The 19,306-nt window shown below is 33.4% G+C and overlaps 3 protein-coding genes across 5 annotated transcripts; all 3 read right to left on the reverse strand.

Annotated features, from left to right (window-relative positions):
• Nucleotides 1–859: 859 nt before the first annotated feature.
• Nucleotides 860–2,486, reverse strand: LOC102585911 (acetylajmalan esterase-like). Of its 2 annotated transcripts, none has more exons than XM_015307500.1 (5): nt 2,169–2,486; nt 1,879–2,085; nt 1,659–1,798; nt 1,303–1,576; nt 860–1,174 (listed from the first exon to the last, which is right to left on the reverse strand). In XM_015307500.1, the coding sequence occupies exons 1-5, from the start codon at nt 2,452–2,454 to the stop codon at nt 957–959; spliced, it is 1,125 nt and encodes a 374-aa protein (XP_015162986.1). In that variant the 5' UTR covers nt 2,455–2,486; the 3' UTR covers nt 860–956. The 2 variants fall into 2 exon arrangements, with proteins under 2 accessions (XP_015162986.1, XP_006344611.1); XM_006344549.2 differs by having other exon boundaries at nt 1,659–1,801.
• Nucleotides 2,487–5,780: 3,294 nt separating this feature from the next.
• On the reverse strand, nt 5,781–7,900 carry LOC102586242 (acetylajmalan esterase-like). 2 transcript variants are annotated; one of them, XM_015307501.1, is made up of 6 exons: nt 7,788–7,900; nt 7,461–7,699; nt 7,081–7,293; nt 6,834–6,982; nt 6,340–6,613; nt 5,781–6,134 (listed from the first exon to the last, which is right to left on the reverse strand). In XM_015307501.1, the coding sequence occupies exons 2-6, from the start codon at nt 7,693–7,695 to the stop codon at nt 5,917–5,919; spliced, it is 1,089 nt and encodes a 362-aa protein (XP_015162987.1). In that variant the 5' UTR covers nt 7,696–7,699; nt 7,788–7,900; the 3' UTR covers nt 5,781–5,916. The 2 variants fall into 2 exon arrangements, with proteins under 2 accessions (XP_015162987.1, XP_006344612.1); XM_006344550.2 differs by having other exon boundaries at nt 7,461–7,900.
• A 106-nt stretch (nt 7,901–8,006) lies between these two features.
• On the reverse strand, nt 8,007–17,542 carry LOC102586571 (mannosylglycoprotein endo-beta-mannosidase). Its single transcript, XM_006344551.2, has 11 exons — nt 17,293–17,542; nt 16,709–16,847; nt 16,252–16,479; nt 15,706–15,764; nt 13,436–13,484; nt 12,855–13,085; nt 11,671–11,840; nt 11,366–11,570; nt 9,684–10,346; nt 9,374–9,601; nt 8,007–9,063 (listed from the first exon to the last, which is right to left on the reverse strand). The coding sequence occupies exons 1-11, from the start codon at nt 17,430–17,432 to the stop codon at nt 8,269–8,271; spliced, it is 2,907 nt and encodes a 968-aa protein (XP_006344613.1). The 5' UTR covers nt 17,433–17,542; the 3' UTR covers nt 8,007–8,268.
• Between the last annotated feature and the right edge of the window lie 1,764 nt (nt 17,543–19,306).

Raw genomic sequence — 19,306 nt, forward strand, 5'->3', positions numbered from 1 at the left:
CAAATATGATAAACAATGATTTAGTTATAAAATAGTATTGCACATACATAACAAACATATGATACATACCCATATATATAAGTGACATTTTTTATGATTCGTTTTTGTCCTAATTTTCTCCATGTTTGTTTTGTCATGTCCATGTATGGGTGGTTTATTGAGTTTACATTCTAACCATCTCTCTAACAGTAAAACGCTTGTCTTAGTGTATGAAAAATTACCCCAATATTCACATGATTTTCTTGTAAAAAAAAAAAACTGGAAAGAAAAAAATAAATGAAGAACAAGCTCTTGATTAACTTTAAATCATTAACTGGAGAGAGGAAACATTTAAATTCAAAATAAAGGAGTGATTATAGGCATGATAAAACGGAGAAAATGGTGGAGTTGGAAGATTGAAAGTTATGTATCTAGAAAGGAGAGAATTTGAGAAAAAAAGAAGGATTTTTGTAATTTTTTAAAATGGTAGGGAATAATAGAAAATAGGGTAAGAAAAAATGTATAGTTAGGTAATTTTTCCAAAAATAAATTGGGGGTTGGGGGTACAGCCGTACAGGGTAAAAATAATAATATAGGGTGGGGTGGGGTGGGATGGTAGGGGTTGAGGTATTAACAATTTTACTTTGATTTAATATTTTTTGGTTTTAGGAGATTAAAGTGGGTAACAACCATTTTATCCAAACCATATTTAACCAAAAGTTATATTTACTTACAATTTTATATTCTATCCATTAATAGAGATAAAATGATAAATTTATTAAGTGAATTATTATTTTCTTAATAGGTATGTCCAGTTAAAATTGGACATGTAAATAGGGACGTGTAATTGCAGCACGACAACATATTTGGGACAAACATGTCTAAAGTTGAGAAGTGTCAAGTTAAATTCAAACATAAATATCTTTAGGTTTTCTTGGCAAGTCAAACTTGAATTGCCTATATATGAAATTAATAACTTAAACTTGACAATTCAATTGAGGTAACATGTCATCAATTAGCCATTTTGCCAACCATTTATATGCTTCTTGTGTCAAATGAATTCCATCCCAGCTAATATGAGTACTCGGATCAACACACACTGGGACTCCTGGTGCACCACATGTTCTACTTGTGATATAATTATATTTTCCTCCGGTTCCACAACAAGCTTTCTGTAGCGAGTTTTTGTCAAATCCTGAAAATACATTTCAATCAAGAACGGTAAATGAATTAGTTAATTTATGAAACTTTACAATTTACAGAACAAGTAAAGTGAAAAAAAAAAACTTCTGATTAAAAATAGGTAGAAAGAATTATATTTACCAAGAGAGACTGCATTTCGTAGAAGCCACAAATAGGCATTGTAGTAATCACCATAAATCAGTATAATGTTTGGATACTTTTTCTTCATCTCGTGAATGGCTTGTTGCAGATGATGATTGAAGTATCTTGCAAGGCTATTTAAATCTTTTACGCAATGATACTCATCGTAGGCTGTTATTTTGTTGGTCTTGAATTTTGTTAACATAGCCGTGACACAACCAATTGGGAAATTACCTGGAATAATAATTCGAGTAGCTCCAAAATCGATAACCCTCTGAAAATAACAAATTCATGATCATGATGAAACAAAATTTAGATAACAGAGTTATTATCTAAAGTCAAGATCAAAACCTCACTTTAACACCATGAATGATAGTTTGAACAACTTCTGGCACCATTTTTCGAACCTCTTTGATGGATTTACCTTGGCTTATGCCATAATTGAAGTCATTTCCTCCTATTTCTCCAACTAGGAAAAGTGATTTCTTCAATTTTTCTTCTGAGAAAGCACATCGATTCAATTCCTCATCAACGCGATGACTAAATTAATCGAATGTAGTTAAATGGATTCCTTACCAGGAGAGCCAATGGATTTGAAATGTGAAGACATCCAAAGAAGCTGCACACTTAATGTACTATTTGTGAAAGACATAGCAATGTTGTTCTCTGCAAGTGATTCAACTGATAAAGCAGTAGCCCCTGCTACTGCAAAATTCACACCATGACTAAAATCTGCATTTCGATCCTTGAACGGATTTAGAAAAGGAAGACCAGATTCCCGAGCTGTCAAAAAAAAAAAAACATACATACATACATTATATTCAATACAGATAATTTATTTATAAGGTAATTACAGATCGATATACCTATGAAATCAATCATCAACATTCCATCAGAACATCGTCCTGTCACGTTATGGAAAAAATTCATTCCATAAGGAGATCTTCTACATGAAGAATGAGTTCCACAAAGTTTCTCTCTGAGACAATTGCCGGTATCAGAAATTGAGTTGCCTAATTGATATATTTTATCAAATCTGCAATTCATCAATAATCCTTCAGTTTTTTGATGCTTTTGTGCATCTCCGTTTAGTTGAAGAACCACAAAACTCATGATTATCAAAAGAATCAGTACTCTAATTGTCAATGCCATGACTCGATTGAATTATGAAAATGAAACTTGAAATTTATTTATAAGTACAGTAAACGTAATCTACACTATATATACAATGATATCTTGATTGATTAAGAAAAAAACAATAAATATTATAATAATAATGATGATGATTTTGTTTATCTAAAATGACATCTAGCCAGATTTGCTTGACTATCACGTGACATACACATTTTTTAAAAAGGGAGAATACATTGATGCGTTTTATTTTTATTCTATTTTTGTTAGGCCGATTTGGAAAGAGAAAAAAACTTTGCCTTGAACTTTATCATTTAACCAAATAAAATTAGTTTTGCTGAAAATACTAATGAAGTACCAATTGTGTATTTCTTCTTTAAATGAAATAGTTATTTATTTTAATACTGGAGTTGCAATTATGTAATATTTTAATTATATGCAATGACTATTAGAAAATATTAAGCAGATGGGAAGTGGGGTTGGATTGGGCTCGAGGGTGAGGAGGAGATAATGTGCTTGCAGTTCACTTTTGAAACTTGTTTTTGAAGCTTTATGTAGTTGTGGAAGAACTAATCATTGAAAGAACTATAAATGAGAATGAGATCTAGCAGTACTCTCAGGGGTGAGAGATAAAAATAAATAGTGATGGGTAAGAAAATAGTATTTCAGGATAGCTAATCCGAAGATAACTAATTTTGAGATAGCTTGTTCCCAACCAAACGACCCTATTGTTAACGCCATGGCCAGATTTTGGGAATGAAAATCCGTGCAGCTTTCTTTATAAATACTACTTCCAATTAATGTGATGTTATTATTTGACTTGGCAAAGAGAAGAGTTTAAGAAATGTGAGATATTTGTGTAACTATAAATTATAATCATTTTATTATCGATAATTTTAAAATTAAATTGCTACTTATTAAATATAAAAACAGATCATTCTTTTTTAAACGATTAAAAAGAAAAGTATGTTATGATGTAAATAGAGTAAAAAAAGTGTATAGATATATATAATTCTGTGTATTTAAATGCTAGATTTCCTTGATTATTATTTTTATCACGCTAACCTTCATTTTGTATTTTAAAAATACTATTTGCCTGGTACACGTCTTATAAGTCAAAACATTTTTTGTTTAAACATGATAAATTACACGTTTCAACATGTTGAAAGCCACCACGTGAAGACTAATGTTGCACACTCCATCAGGGGCGGCTCAACGTAATCGGAGGCCTAAAGCGATCTTAATTAGAGGCCTAAAATCTAAATAAACTTCACATGCATTTATTTAAAATTTATTTTTCTTACATTTTTAAATGCAAAGTATTACCTAATATTTCTTTTATATATAAATGATTTATTCGATTTCTTTTTCAATTATTAGTTTTAAATACGATTTTATTAATTCAACGTTGAAAATTATTATTTTACTCGGGCAATCATTATATGAATTGTTAACATAGTTCTACAAGTAATAAGTTGACAAATTTCAAATAAATATAAGAGTTAGAACCATAGCTTTGATGAAGTTGATAATTTGGTTACCCCACATTTTACTATGGTTGTTGTAATGCTTGAAAATCTAAGAAGAAATGGAAAGAGAATTTACAATTCAATTTGTTCAACACTTTTTGACTATTAATTGATATTTTAGATAGAATATTACTCTAACTTATCAACAATTTAAAGAAGAGAGTGTAAAAGGAGTTAAAAAGAAAATAATGTGAGTATTAGTAGAGAGAGTGTAAGAAAATAAAACAATATTTTCTTGATTTTTTCTATTTGAATTGGGTTGAAGAGAATAAAATAATAATTTTAAATATATACTTTTTATCATAAATAATTAATGTTTTTCTTTAAAAAATTAACACATAATTTATTCTTGGTAAAAAATTGAGGCCCCCTAAAATTGGGGGCCTAAGGCCAATGCCTTATTAAAGTATACATAGAGCCGGCCCTGCACTCCATCCTGTTTACGTACGTTATCTTTTTAAAAACATTAATTTGCATGTGATCATCTGCTCCCTCTGTTTCATTTTATTTGACTTTGTATTAAAAAAAATATCATTTTATTTGTCTATTTTAGCAAATTAATTGAATTTTATTTCTGTTTCTTCATACCATTATTAATAGTATTAAACAATTATATTAAAGATTACTCTCTCCTCCATTCATTTTTTATTTGTCACTTTATATTTAGATTCATGAGAGTCAATGTTTTTAAAAAACTTTGTTGGGACTCGCCTCGGGGCTCGTCCTAGGGCGGGACTCTAGCAAAACGCCTCGAGACTCAAGCGTGGGGCTTAGTTCTATAAGACTTACGCCCCAAGCACTCGACTGTACGCCTTAAGCACGCCCAACCCTCGAGGCTCGCCTAACAGATCTTACACAAATTATGTGTTAAAATCTTTAGTTAACATTGTTGACCCTCATAATTCTTGAATAATTGAATGATACTTAATAATTTTTAATCTATAGCTCAAATAACAAGTTTTAGTATCGTATCTTTCCTATTTGGTAACACTGTGAAAGTAATTATATATTATGTAACATTTCTTTTAAAAATACGTCGCAAAATTTACTTTTTCACTTATCATTAGTTTTCATGGTTTTGTCATGTCTCAAAATTATTATATTTTATTTAGCTATTTGAAAGTAATTTTATTTTTATTCATGATGTAGTGATGTTTTTATTATAATACCAGTAAGGTTATTAATTATTTTCTTTTAGGGGGGTAAATTGTATAGTATGATAAAAAAAATATTTTTGAGAAATAATGATTCTTTTATTATTATAAAGTTAAGGTATTAGATTATTTATACTTGTATAATCATGTTAGAACTTTTATTTTCTATTAGTTTATTTAATCATTTTGTATTTATTTCAAACTATTGATTTATTTTTATAATTTTGTGTTATTATATTATTATACTATATTATAAATTAAAAATTTAAAGATTCATAGTGCTTACGCTCCACGTCTCGAAACTTACGCCTCGCCCTATACTAAGTAAAACGCCTCGCTTCATGCTTCCGCCTTTTAAAACACTGGTCAGATTTGACTAATTTTTGAAGCTGAATTGAATTAAATTAATTTACTATTTTAAAATTTTGATATTAAAAAACTATACGACAAATAATACAAGTTATAACTTTTATTCATATTAATATGATAGAGAAAAATATGTACTAAAATTAAAATATTAGTCAAAGTCTATACAATTTGACTCTCACAAAGTGAAACGTAACAAATGAAGTTGAACGGAGACAATAGTAGAAGTCACCTTTTGACTTCTAAAGTGTCATTAATAAAGTTTTTAGTTTAATAAAATGCACCTCTAAATTCTAATAAAAGTTTTCTTAAAAATGGTATCAATTCAACCCGAGTAGAGTAAAATAAAACAAAGTGTACATTCTTTTCCACGAAAAATGAAGAGTCATTGGTCGCTCCATACATTGAACTTTGCAAAGTAGAAAAAAATAATCCTAAAGTGGGCATTTTAGTTTAGGTAACATGTCATCGATTAGCCATATTGCCAACAATTTATATGCTGCTTGTGTCAAATGAACTCCATCCCAATTTATGTAAGTAGCAGGGTTACCACATATTGGAACTCCTGGAGCTCCACATATTCTACTTTTATCATAATTATATGCTCCTCCTGTTCCGCAACATGCTTTCCATAGACAGTATTTGTCAAATCCTGCACATTTCAATCGTGACATGTGATTTTTCGATATATATATAAAAATTGTTGAATCCCTTTTACAGAAGGAAAGTATATAACGCATGTTCAAATATATATCATGCATCACATTCTTAACATTTTTAAAAAAAAATCTGGCTCCGCTAATTATAAAGTATGGTTATAATCATAAAATATAAAGAATTACATTTTGAGTACTTACCAAGACGTGTGGCATTTTGCAGAAGCCATAGATAAGCATTGTAGTAGTCACCATAAATGAGTGTAATGTTTGGATACTCTTTCTCCAGTTCTTGAATGGCTTTTTGCAAATGATGATTGTAGAATAATGCCAAGTTATTTAAATCTTTCAAGCAATGGTATTCATCGTACGCAGTTGAATTATTGGTAAAAAATATTGTCAGCAAATTCGGTATACAACCAATTGGAAAATTTCCAGGAATAACAATTCGGACAGCCCCAAAACCAATGACTGTCTGAAAGAAGAAATAACAAATTAATTAGCAAGCCGAAAAAAGGACGATTGATCACAAAAAGTACTAAAATTTATGTAAAACACGTATATCATGCATTTATTGATCTAATTATACAAATATTGATGAGTGGACATAATTTTTAATGTTCGTGAATATAAACACCTTTAGTAAGTTTCACTTATTAAAAGCATAGGAAATGGAGAAGGAAAAAAAAACATACTTTAACAGCATTGATAATGATCTGAACAACTTCAGGAACCATAGCTCTCAACTCCTCCAATGTTTTACCTTGCAATAAACCATAATTAAACTCATTTCCTCCTATTTCTCCAACCAGGAAAAGTGCATTCTTTAGGTATTTCGAGCAATCTAGCATATAAAAGGAACAAGGAAAGTAAATTAGTAAAAAAAAAAAAAAAAAAAACTTTATATTGTAATTAATTATAATTCCTTTTAAATGTAATTACCAGTAGAGCAAGTGGATTTGAAATGAGTAGACATCCAATCAAGTTGCACATTTAATGAACTATTGGTAATCAGTGAATTAGAATTAATCTTCTTATCTATCAGGATTTCAGCTGGTAAAGCAGTAGCTCCAGCTACTGCAAAATTTGCTCCATGTGTAAAATTTCCATTTTGATCCTTGTAGGGATTTAGCAGAGGAAGACCACATTTCAGTGCTGTATAACAACATATCATTAAAAAAAGCATTTTAAATGATATAACGGGTAAAGTTCAATGACTTTAACGATACAGAATGTAGTTTTGTAACTTTACTGATAAAGACGAATGAGCAAACCATCAGAGAAAAGTTAGGAAAATCCTAGAGAATGTTGAAGTTGTGTACCTATGAAATCGATCATGAGCAAACCATCAGAACATCGTCCAGTTGATTTATTCTGAGGAAAGTGTTGACCATAAGGAAGTTTTGCAAATGGAGAGAAAGCTCCAAGGAAGCTCTCTTTGATGAAGTTTCCAGTATCAGAAAGTGAGTCACCCAACTGATATATTTTGTCAAATTTGCATTTCATCAATGAAGGAACTTCAAGCATTACCTGAGCATCACTCTTCAGAAGAACCATGAAACTGATGATGGAAAGAACTTGTAAGAGATCAAGCATCTTAATGGTCAATAACATAATCAATTAGTAAGGAATTATGTGCCTAATTATACCTGCTACATTATATTTATGTTATGTTGAGTGAGATGAGCATACTGCCAAATTCTTGTTTAGGTGACCAACTCTTTTATTTTCCATCCTTGTCTGTTTTTCTTGAGCCAAGACTTGAGGAACTTTTTTGTATTTTCAGTATTATATGACCATGTTTGACAAACTATATTGAAAATTTCGAAAATGCAGTTCCACAGGTAGGAGTACTCATGCACATAGCATTAAATGGAAATTACAACGATTTTATTGATCAAAATGTCAGAACTCCTATGGTGCACAGCTGGGCTGTTTTCAACAAGCATTAGAGCTCTTATTTCCAGACTCGTTCCCTCGGAGTCAACTTCTTTTACAGTGCTAAAGGATAAACTTCAGTACAAAGCACCAAAAGAGTGAACATTTTGACATCCAGAACTAACGATGACATGAACTACTACTATTGTACAACAACACCTGTAAACAAACTGGAGCAAGGAGATGACTGACTTAAAGTACGGTATGCACATCATGGTGGTTCCAGCCATGCAGTGTGACCCGAGGAGTGACACCAGGAGGTACTTCGAAGGAAATGGTTACTGTCATCACTTCACCAGGTACCAGTGAAAAATAGTTGTCGGAGTAATGAACAGGAAGGATACGTGTGTCTTCACCTTTCTTGTTTTCCTCCTTTGAAGCATGAACAGAGAAATGAAGAAAGAAAGCAACTCCTTTCCCCGTTCCATTAACTTCAGAAACCTTGGCCTTGTTGTGCTCCCTTGAAAAGTTCCTCCTAATCTTCTCGTATAAACTGATTTCATGTTTCTCCCCATCCAAAAGGTCAAAAGATTCTGATGAATCCAATTCATCACAGCTGCCGTTTCTTCTGATAAAGTTATTTCTATACAGTGGAGCGTTAGAATCTGGCTTCTTTGATGTGTTCTGAATATGCATGCGCATTTCATAGCTCGACCCTTTTATAAAGGTTAGAGAAGTTATCTTGAGGGGTGGTCTTCTCTCCCTGAATGGTTCCAAAAGCTTGTAATCACCACCGGTTAGGTGCAACCAGTAAAAATTCCTCGAGTATATGCGGTTATCGGACACATCATAGAGTTTGAGAAGAAGAAAGTAAACTGGCTTTGGATTCTTTGACTTCGGATACTTCATCTCAAACGTAGATATAGCTTTTTTGGGTGGCACAGTAAGTTTTTCAGAGGTTTTGTAGTATGGACATTCGCCTTCCAAATCCCAAACTGAGGCTTCTATAGCAACGTTAGAAAGTTCCTCTGACGTAGTATTCACTACCTGTAGACAGTAAAATAATCATGAAAACAGTAAAATTCCGCCAGATCTTATGCTAGTTCCTGCATCATCAATTTTTTGGAAGCAAAAGTTGCACATTTAAGTCTAGGTGATATGGAAGAAGTAATACCTACTACATTTATTTCCCTATCTGAAAAGGCAAGCAAAAGGAGAAGTTCCAAAAAGATAAAAAAAAAGTCTGATCAACGCCACAGACTTCAGGTTCTGAATTCTAGCCTCCAATATTTATACTTCCTATTATTTAAGCCAAAGTATCAGACTTATCCTCTAACAATGCTAGACAAATGATTACCTCTACAGAATATGTTGCCAGATTAAGCTGAACATGAATTGGTTCTGCTGCAGAGCGGCAGCCATAGAATCCTGCTGTTTGGTCGAGGAGATGATCATAAAACTGGCCTCTTAGACCAGTCCATGGGTTTTGAGTTTTCCATATCAAAACACCTGTATATTTGCTCCACATTTGGGAAGTGTAGCCTTCTAAAAGAGCTCTGTACTGAACATAGTTAACAAGCTGTGCCTGTATATGATTTATTTACAGAATAAGTCGAACACAGAAACAATGAAAAATAGTTTGCACATCAATGAAACATTCCACTCACCTTCAGACAAAAATCATCCAGATCTTTTGGTTTCCCATATGATAATATCTGGTCATGAACCTTTTCTGGTTTGGAATAGGGAATGTATTTATGATAAGTCCATATGGGATTGGGAACTTCTTCAATGTAGCCATTTGATAATTTTTTGAACAGAGGAATCTGCCACCCTTCTGGAGGCATAGTTGCTCTGATAGTAGCCGCTACTGGCATCCCCACGTTACCGACCTCGGGATTAAAGCCATACTGGTAGTAGTCATGCTTGAAGAAGTCCTCGGGGTTCTGAATTTCATAAGGACCATCGCTGAAGTCCCCTTTCCCATCTGCAAACCCATCCCACATAGACCCTTGAACGTAAATTCTAGTACCATCTAGATATTGACTGGGGTCCTTTATCACGGGAGTAATTGTTGAGGTGCCACTGTTGTTTGAATTCATATAATATGGATGGAGTTGTAGATCATTCTTCAAAGCAGCATTGATGTCAGGTGGTGGAACTTGTTCATTTCCCCCAACCCACAAGGCAAGACTAGGATGGTTCCTCAAAAGCTTAATGGTATCTCTTGCACATAGCAAGAAAAGATCATGGTCAAGTGGGCCATCTGGGTTTGACACAGGGTCACCTCGTCCATCACAGTCTCCGGTAATCCAGAACTCTTGCCAAACCTGCCAAAGAATGAGATATTCACATTGTGATCCTCTTTTATTCTATAGGGAGCTAATTTATAAATGCACTTCATCTCCAAGTAACTCTACTTATAACATATTAAATTGTATTAGAAGCAGATGCCAATTTTATGTGTCTATCCATGGACTGTTGCATGGAACTCCACACACTGAATAGAAGTAGCAACTTTCTATAGTAAAAGCAAATAATCAGTTCAAGATTCTGCGAGAACCAAATTATATATACTCTGTACATGAAGACCAATGAATGCCTCTGCTCTAAAGAGTCCAACTAAGTATGTAGCTTCATCAGCCTAGCAAGATATATGGACATCCACAACCAATGTTGTAATAATCACCATCGGGAAAAAAAAAAAAAGAATGTCATAATAGTTGCCAACAAAACCATCCAGATATTTTATCTCTGAGTCAAGTTACCCTTTAGAAGCGATAAAGCAAGTCGGCTTCTGTTTCACTTTCAAGTTTCAATCCATATGATCTAGAAATTCAAAGGAAGCTGACACAGGCATACGAAGCAGGGTAAGGAGGAGCGCTCTACAGCTTAAAATTTAGATAAACATAAACTCAAGAAGGGGCTTACTGAGGAATGCTCTGATTCCATTGCCTTATAGGAGAGGTCTATTCAGGAGAACAATGAAAATATGGGAGAATTCTATGGCATTTTAGTACACCTATGACATTCTAATTTTTAGTACAGATGATTGAATGCTATTTGTGAAAATTCCTATATCTTGTCTAGATCTTCTACCTTTTCTTGATTCTTTATTTTGATAAGGAGATTTTCTACATTTTATATAACAATCATATAGAGAGTGATTCACGCTCACATCAATAAAGTTATTCCTTAAGACATTGGCATCTGGTTCTGTAATCAAGAGGTCACCTTTCCAACTACACAAATTAGAACATGCACACACAAGCCAGAGCACATCAACACGTAAATAACAAGTTAGAACCCACAAACACAGAGAGGTGGGGTTAGAAGTGATTGTTCTCACCAGTAAACCATACAAGTCACAATAATCATAAAACTCAGGTCTCTCAGCCAGTCCCCCACCCCAACAACGCATCATGTTGAAGTTCATATCAGCATGGAATCTGATATCTGTCTTGTATCTTTCCTTTGAAAGCCGCAATAATCCATCTGAGAGGATCCAATTACCCCCACGAATGAATATTGGCTGATCATTTACCTTAAAGAGCCTGTCATGAAAACAAAGCCAAAAGAAAGACCATTATATTAACTAACGAGACAAATTTCTCTGGAGAAGATAAAGGGAGGAGATTTCAAAGTTACAGTTACCTTCCACCTGTGGCACTATCTATATGACTCTCAATTTTGCGAAAGCCAAAATGATGACTCCATGTATCCGATTCTCCATAACCTTTCACATTAACAGTTATCTCGACATTGTACAGATGTTGCTTTCCCATGCCATTAGGCCACCATAAATTGGGTTTATAGAAATAAAGCTGCAATGGAAAGATTTAAGCCACTTAACCATAAGCTTTTCATTTAGTTCTCCTTTTAACAGAATAAACCTGAGATAAGTTGACGAGCAGTACAATGGAGAAGACTGATTTTCAAAGCAAAGACTTCACTGAAGCTCAATAAAAAAGGCAGAATAGATACACCCAGAAAAGACAAACATCTAAAAACCAACAACAAAAATAACGAACTTCATATAGAGTGGAGTACTCGATTTAGAGCATGTGCTAATTCAGCACATGAACTGGATCAAACATCCTAACAGGATTTGTTTTTCATGAGGCACTTTATTGTCCTGTTTCATTACACCATTGTTCACCAACTTCAAAGAGTGAATAAAAGACAACATTCTAAGAACAGAAACGTGAGAAAAACTTGCAAAGTTTGGACAATCCTTGGTCAAACCAACATCCTCATTGTAATTGGTACTAAGATAAATCGTAACAAGTAATTGGATTACCATCTCAAGCATATTCTCTCAGTACTGTATAACTCTCTGATTTATTCAACTGGAAGAAATATTGGAGGTAACACCGAAACTCAGTAACAGAAACTTCCACAGCCCCTCCCACATGGATTATTATTCAGATCACCAAGGAAAGCATCCAGTAGACTAAAGCCAGAGGGTGTGCAACCTTCACTTGGATTTTTTACAAATATTTTTTTTTTTGGATCTTTTACAAATATGCCAACATAAACTGGTGTGTTGCATTCTTTTAAAATAGTACTCTAAGACCTTAACTAGGGAGTGCACTGTACCATGTGCTACTCATGATTTTCTCAACCATAGACCAAATTCGGCCATTAAAAAGTGACTTTGTATACAAGCTTGAGACACTACAAGATGTTTTATAGGACTGGAATTAGAATTTATATCTCCACAACATTTTTTATACTATTTCTATGAAAAGGATGAAGAAATACATATATCAATATTACTATTAGAATTAAAGAAAAAAAGAAAGTAACAAAACAAAAGAGAGAGAGAAGAAACTAACTTGAGGAAATGTGTAATGAATGGTTGCACCCGCAGAAATAGACACATGCTGTGTCTCAAGATGCTCAACTAAGAAAGTACCGTCTTGGAGTTCAGTTGACACTTGGATGTTCAGCGAGCATTCAGCTACCAAGGCATTTTTGTTGACCAACTCTACCGTAGAATGCAAATATACTCTCTTGTAGCCATCAAAAAAAGACGAAGCCAAGTGGGGATCTACTATTTTCACTGGCTGCACCAGAATTGGTATTTAATCTGAATCAGGAACTATATATTAACCACGACAGGTAAAACTCAGCACATAATATCTCAGAGCTAAGGATTTGATGGCGTTTGTAGACAAATTCTAAAAGACGCAACGTAACATCACAAAACAAAAAACAAAAAAAGAGAGAGGATAGGTAAAGTTGACCACTAACACCCAAAATTGTAAAAACAAATAGTTGAAAACAGTTTTCTGGTTGAAAGTACACAGGTCTAAAAAGCGAAGTTCACAACAGAACCATAAGAATTTCCAATGACTATTCAAAGAAACAGACTAAAGATTCATGAGCCAGAACTAAATTTTGACTGAAATCTTACCCCTGTAACAGTAATGGATACCTCATCCCAGATACCAGTGTTCCTATCCCTGTAATAATGTGAATATCACACAACATTAACATTTACAGTGAAACAATCCTGCTTTATTTTGTTTCAAAAATACTGCACTTGGCAATAGTTGTTGTGAATTTATTCAATCCAAGAAATCGGGAGGATCAATATCAATGCAAACACTCAAATAATAGTTTTGGGCTTCAAATTTAATGAAATAAATTTATAAGATGATAAGGTCATTGCATACTTTTTAGAACAAAATTTCCCCACCTTAACTTCTTGGGAGGCTTATAAAACGATATTTTTTGGTGGGGCCTGAAAACTACAGCTTATATGCAAGTTATTTATATGAATATGTCATTGAAAGTTGCTGAACAAAGAGTCCATCAACCCTAAACCTACAGAAATTTTAGAAAGACGAAAAAATGAAATTGTGCACTATATAATTGGTTAATATACTCTTCGAAAGAGGAGAAAGGAAAGTTCAGGTTTATTTGAATCTGAGTTCAATACAGAGATTTGGCAATTTTTATGATTGAGATCAATTGATCAAATTTATAGCACAAAAACATATCCCAGCCACAAATTTCTAAATCGTTGACATTATGCCAAAGCAGCACGGAGGTGTGGGAATCAGAGATTTAAAGAAGCACAACAAGAGCCTGTTAATGAAATGGTGGTGGAGATATGCTCAAGAACCAACATGTATCTGGAAAGAGGTAGTGAATGCCAAATATGGGAGGCAAGACAAATGGAGCAGCGAGCAGAACAATGATCCTTATGGAGTTGGACCTTGGAAGTACATTAACCAGCTAAGGGAGGAGTTCTTCCAAGAGGTGTCCTTCAGGATTGGAAATGGGAACTCAGTTAAATTTTGGAAAGACAGGTGGCTTCACAATCAACCTCTCAATGTCTCCCACCCTGCTATTTACAGGATAGCCTCTGACACAGACTCTTCAGTGGCTCAAAACAGAGGAGGTGGAATATGGGCACCACACTTTAGAAGGAATTTTCAAGACTAGGAGCTTAATGAGCTCCTAGATTTTTTCAGAATTCTAGAAGGAGCCTCAATGACCCCTCACTTGCCTGATAGCTTAAAATGGGGCAACTCTGAAAAAGGAATATACACAGTGAAGGAAGGATACCATAAGTTGTGCTCTTCAAATGCCATGATAGACCAGTGGCCATGGAAACTGATTTAGAAGACTAGACTACCCCCTAAAATCAAGTTTCACCCAGACTACCCTCAAGAATGCTATCCTAACCCTGGACAATCTAAATAGGAGGAAACTTCAGCTAGTAAACAGATGTTTCATGAATCATTTCTCAATAGCCTGGAATCAGTGAATCATTTGTTTCTGCACTGTCCAGTGGCAACAGCTCTTTGGAATATGTTTATTTCAATTGCTGGTATCAACTGGATTCTCCCGCAAAGTGTCAAAGAAGTAGTTGGAAGTTGGAGTCTTAGAGAAGTTGATAGCCCCTTCAAGAAGACCTGGCAGATGATTCCATCATGTATTTTTTGGTGGATTTGGAAGGAAAGAAATCTCAGATGTTTTGATGGTATCTCAACTCCAATTAGCAGTTTGAAATCCTTTTGCCTTATTAACCTCTTCCTTGGAGCAACTTATGCCCTATAAATGATATATTACCCCTCTTAGATTTCATTAGCTCCCTCAATATGGCTTAGCGACCATTCTTTTGCTTGTGGTTAACTCCCTGATTAAATAGGTGTTTTTGTTCTCAGGAGTTAACCATATTTTTGTGTATGTAATTTGCATCTTCTTGATGCCTTTCTAATACAACATCTTACTTCATCAAAAAAAAAAACCTCTCTTCTTTCCACGTTGTAATTTTGGTGCGTACACCCCTGTAATGTGGGAGTTAAAGTTTTGGAGCAGGCCTTTAAAACTGCAATTATATATTAAAAACATCTTGGGTAGGTTTCTCTACTGTTTGGTATAATGCTGATATACTGAAAGGAAGGTTTTTCCACATCAACCTACTGAATCCCTTCACCTTTTTTCTAAGCTGTGACCCGCTATGTTTAAACTTAAATATGCAAAGATGAGGTTATATATGTAAAAATGCAGTCTAAAATTTCATAAATGCTATGTTTCCTCTAACTGAGATACTTCTATATATATATATATATATATATATATTCATATGGTAATTCCAAATGTCAAAAGAGAAGTGTTACAGTGACGAAATTGATTAAAAAACTAGCTCGGAAACCGTAAATCCATCCACACCTTATTGGAGTCATCCAATCCCAACCTTCGACATATTGTGCAGCAACATCTTTCGCAATCTAAGATATGGAGAAGAGAAAATTAGAGTCTGTTCCACACATCATAGAGAAGCATACATTTTCACTACTGATCTTTTGCAAATGAGACAATGAAACAGGAACACTTTCTGGTTAAAATGAATTTACTATAAATAACACAACTATCAAGGAAACACAACCAAACTGATTATCTACAAGACATATACCAAAAGAAGAGAACCTACACCAAATTTATGATGTCTAAGTGTTAGTTGGAGCAAGTAAGATGAAGTTAAAAGTTAAGATAGTTCTAAAATAACTTCCCCATAGTGAGGGAAGTCATTTTTCCCTTTAGGTGGAAAATATTTTCCTAACCAAACACCAGAAAATGACTTCCTCAAGGAGAACATGATATCCAGCACATATTTTTTGTGTGATTGTATTGATGTCTCCCATGAGAGAATAATCATAATGTGCCCCCACAAAACACTTCCAAAATGATTTGTCTTAAGTTTAATTTGAAGAATACCTCATGATCACCACCTTGACCACCCTCAGGAGGAATACGCCCTGGATGATCAGGAGGATAGACAAGCACCGCCAGCAGATTCTGACCATCCGGATGCAGAATATCAGTAATATCAATAGAATGCCTCCTAAACATTCCCTTTGGAAGCACCTCCTTGTGCCCATTCAGATAGACTTCAGCAGAATAGTTAATAGCCCGAAAATTAAGATCCACATGTTGATTATTTGACTGAAAAAAATAATAATTAATCAATCACTTATTAGCGGCAACAAACACAGGGAATAGTTCCAAAATCACAAAGGAAATGAAGAAAGAGTTGTAACATTCACTCGGCAGACTAAATAAATATGCTTGAGCTACTCAATGTGGAGAACATATTAGATAAGAAACAAACACCCATTACAGAAAAGGAGTCACCGAATGAAAATGAGACAGATCAGATACTATGTATACATACCAGCTTACATTCAAAGGTAGTGAAAAACCAGAAAGTGTAGTGTTCCCTCCCTGAATCCGCAATGTCAATAATTGATTCATTTTCCAACCCATAGAAAGGGTCAGGAATAAGCTTGTTCTTTAGCAGAGTTCCTAAAACACTGCAAAAAGTTGAACTACAAAGTGAAAATATAACAATACAAAGCACCATCTCCACAATGCTTAAATTTAAACATCATATCAAGCCCTTCAAGAAAATGCTATTTTTTTTTTCAAGTCACCACTTTCCTCCAGATGTTAGCTACCATACCAAATGGGGGTTATGAAGTTTAAACTACAACACCAAAACTCTTTCAAGTGGTGTGTGAAGTGACCAAACAAGAATCAAGTCATATCATTACAAAAGATTGTACATCTTTAATTAACTACAAAAGGCATACTAAAGTGAAATAACTAAATCAATTGTTCAAAATCACCCTAACAATTATCATCAAGATTCCAGTAATTTGAGCCCCAAAAAGAAACAATTTTTAAGAGTGAATTTTCACATATTCAAGAAAACCCATGACCAGATTCCACTGATTTGACTAAAAAGAGTAACATTACGTTCCAGGAACAGCAGCTTCCATCCAAGGAGAATTAAGAGGTTGTGTTGGAGGTTGAGTAGTAGTGAGCTGTACTCCATTGATTTCAACTTCAGTGGATCGGGCAGCTAACCACCCTTTATCCAACACTGTCTTCACCATTCAAGATACCCTAAAGAACAACCTTAATCTTCTCTTTTATCACAATACAACGGGGATTCGGAGAAAATGATGATCCCACACCAGTGCTACTACTTTATGGAAGAGGTTCTTCTTGTCCCATTGTTGACGACTCCACGTGATTTAAAGAAAATTGGGTCCCGCAATTCTTGTTTGTGGTGGGACCCTCTCAAGCTTGTCTATTTCTTCTTTTTGATTTTTGGATAAATTTCAGCACTAAATTTAATAAAATCAAAGAATAATATAGTATTATTATCCCTATTATTTATTATTTCTTAAAGAATAACAACTATTGTTGGACAAAAAAAATGTAATAGATAAGACCAAATCTCTCGAAAAGCAAGACAACGACACAACAAACCTACTATTTGAGTTCGATTACTTCCTAAATTAGGTAAGTGAGGTTTGTCCGGATAATTAGGAAAAAAAACTTACTTATGCCAATAGGGGATCGGAGAGTAAATAAAAATTGAGTATATTGATTACTAAAATTTTAAACTAGAAAAATTAGTGCGATTTTTTCTATCCTTGTTTGGCTGGCATATGAATTTCGATTAATTTATTGGGGGATATGAATTGGAAAGAGGGAATTACTCCAATATACTTCCTTTAATGCATGTTATACTCCAATGTGTCATATTAAGCAAATGGTTTGAACTATTATCATAGTTTAATATAAGTCGATTATTCAATGTTTAAGATGATTGTTAGGATATTTTTTTCAGAGTTGCCTGTTATTTAATGAGATTCTTTATTAATTTACATTTTCAAGGAGACTAAACAATGAAAAGTATAATAGTAAAATAAAATTAATTTATATCTTTAAATATTTTTCTTAGAGGGTATGTCATATTTGAACAATCCACTTAATCTGGACTAGAGAGAGTAAAAGCCTTTACTATTTGGAAAATTAAATGACTTATTCTCTTTATCGTCACTTCTCCTTTATTCAAAAATGATTAGTGTTGTAGGAATGCAAATATTAAAATGTATGCGGTCACATAAACTGGATATAATTAACTATATCTATAGATAACAAACGTTACAAATAATGCACACAAAGAATTATTTTTTTTAAAATGGTCATATCCTGTGAATCGTTCTGAATGTACAATATATATATATAAAGCTGGATATAAAAAATCTGATGTGGCACCTCTCTATGATGAGCATTTTTATTTTTCTTTTATCTTTTTTTTTTGGATTTGTTTTCTATTTTTAAATTGATATTTTTTTAAAACTGAAAGTATTTAAGAATCTTACCCAATTAATCACCTCTACTTAAAAACATCCCTTAAATTATTATACATTTAAGTAAATGGAAGATGAAAAAACAAAAAAACTTTTCATTTCTTATAATTGTTTATACAGTTTGCCTATAAATTAAAAAAATATTGAGCATCCATAGCCAACAATGAACTTCATGATTTCACTTCTTCTTCTTCTTCCGTTTCTTCTACCTCTTCACATTTATCAATTCATACAAAAACAAAAAATTTAAGAAAAAAATTGATGTGTACACTTTTGTTAGAAGTGAATGTCAACATTTGATATTACATATCTGTTGGCATACATAATTCTATTCCATCCAAAAAGAAAGAGGAAGAGGAAGAGAAAGAGAATATATTGGTGTAGGAAGAAAGACTACACAATAAATGATTCTTTCCAAAATAAAAGACTTTTTCAAAGAATGTCACACTATAATTCCTCCTACATGCCGAGGAATTGTAAGCAAACCACATGCACTCCTGAACACGGCCACAAAAATTGTACTATGTGCTGGGATATTTTAGTCATTGAATAAATATTTTAATATTCCAGCCAAGTAGTATGTATGTAAAATTTCCTACCATTTA

This window comes from Solanum tuberosum, unplaced genomic scaffold (assembly GCF_000226075.1).
Source record: "Solanum tuberosum cultivar DM 1-3 516 R44 unplaced genomic scaffold, SolTub_3.0 scf00060, whole genome shotgun sequence".
NCBI classification, from domain to species: Eukaryota; Viridiplantae; Streptophyta; class Magnoliopsida; order Solanales; family Solanaceae; genus Solanum; species Solanum tuberosum.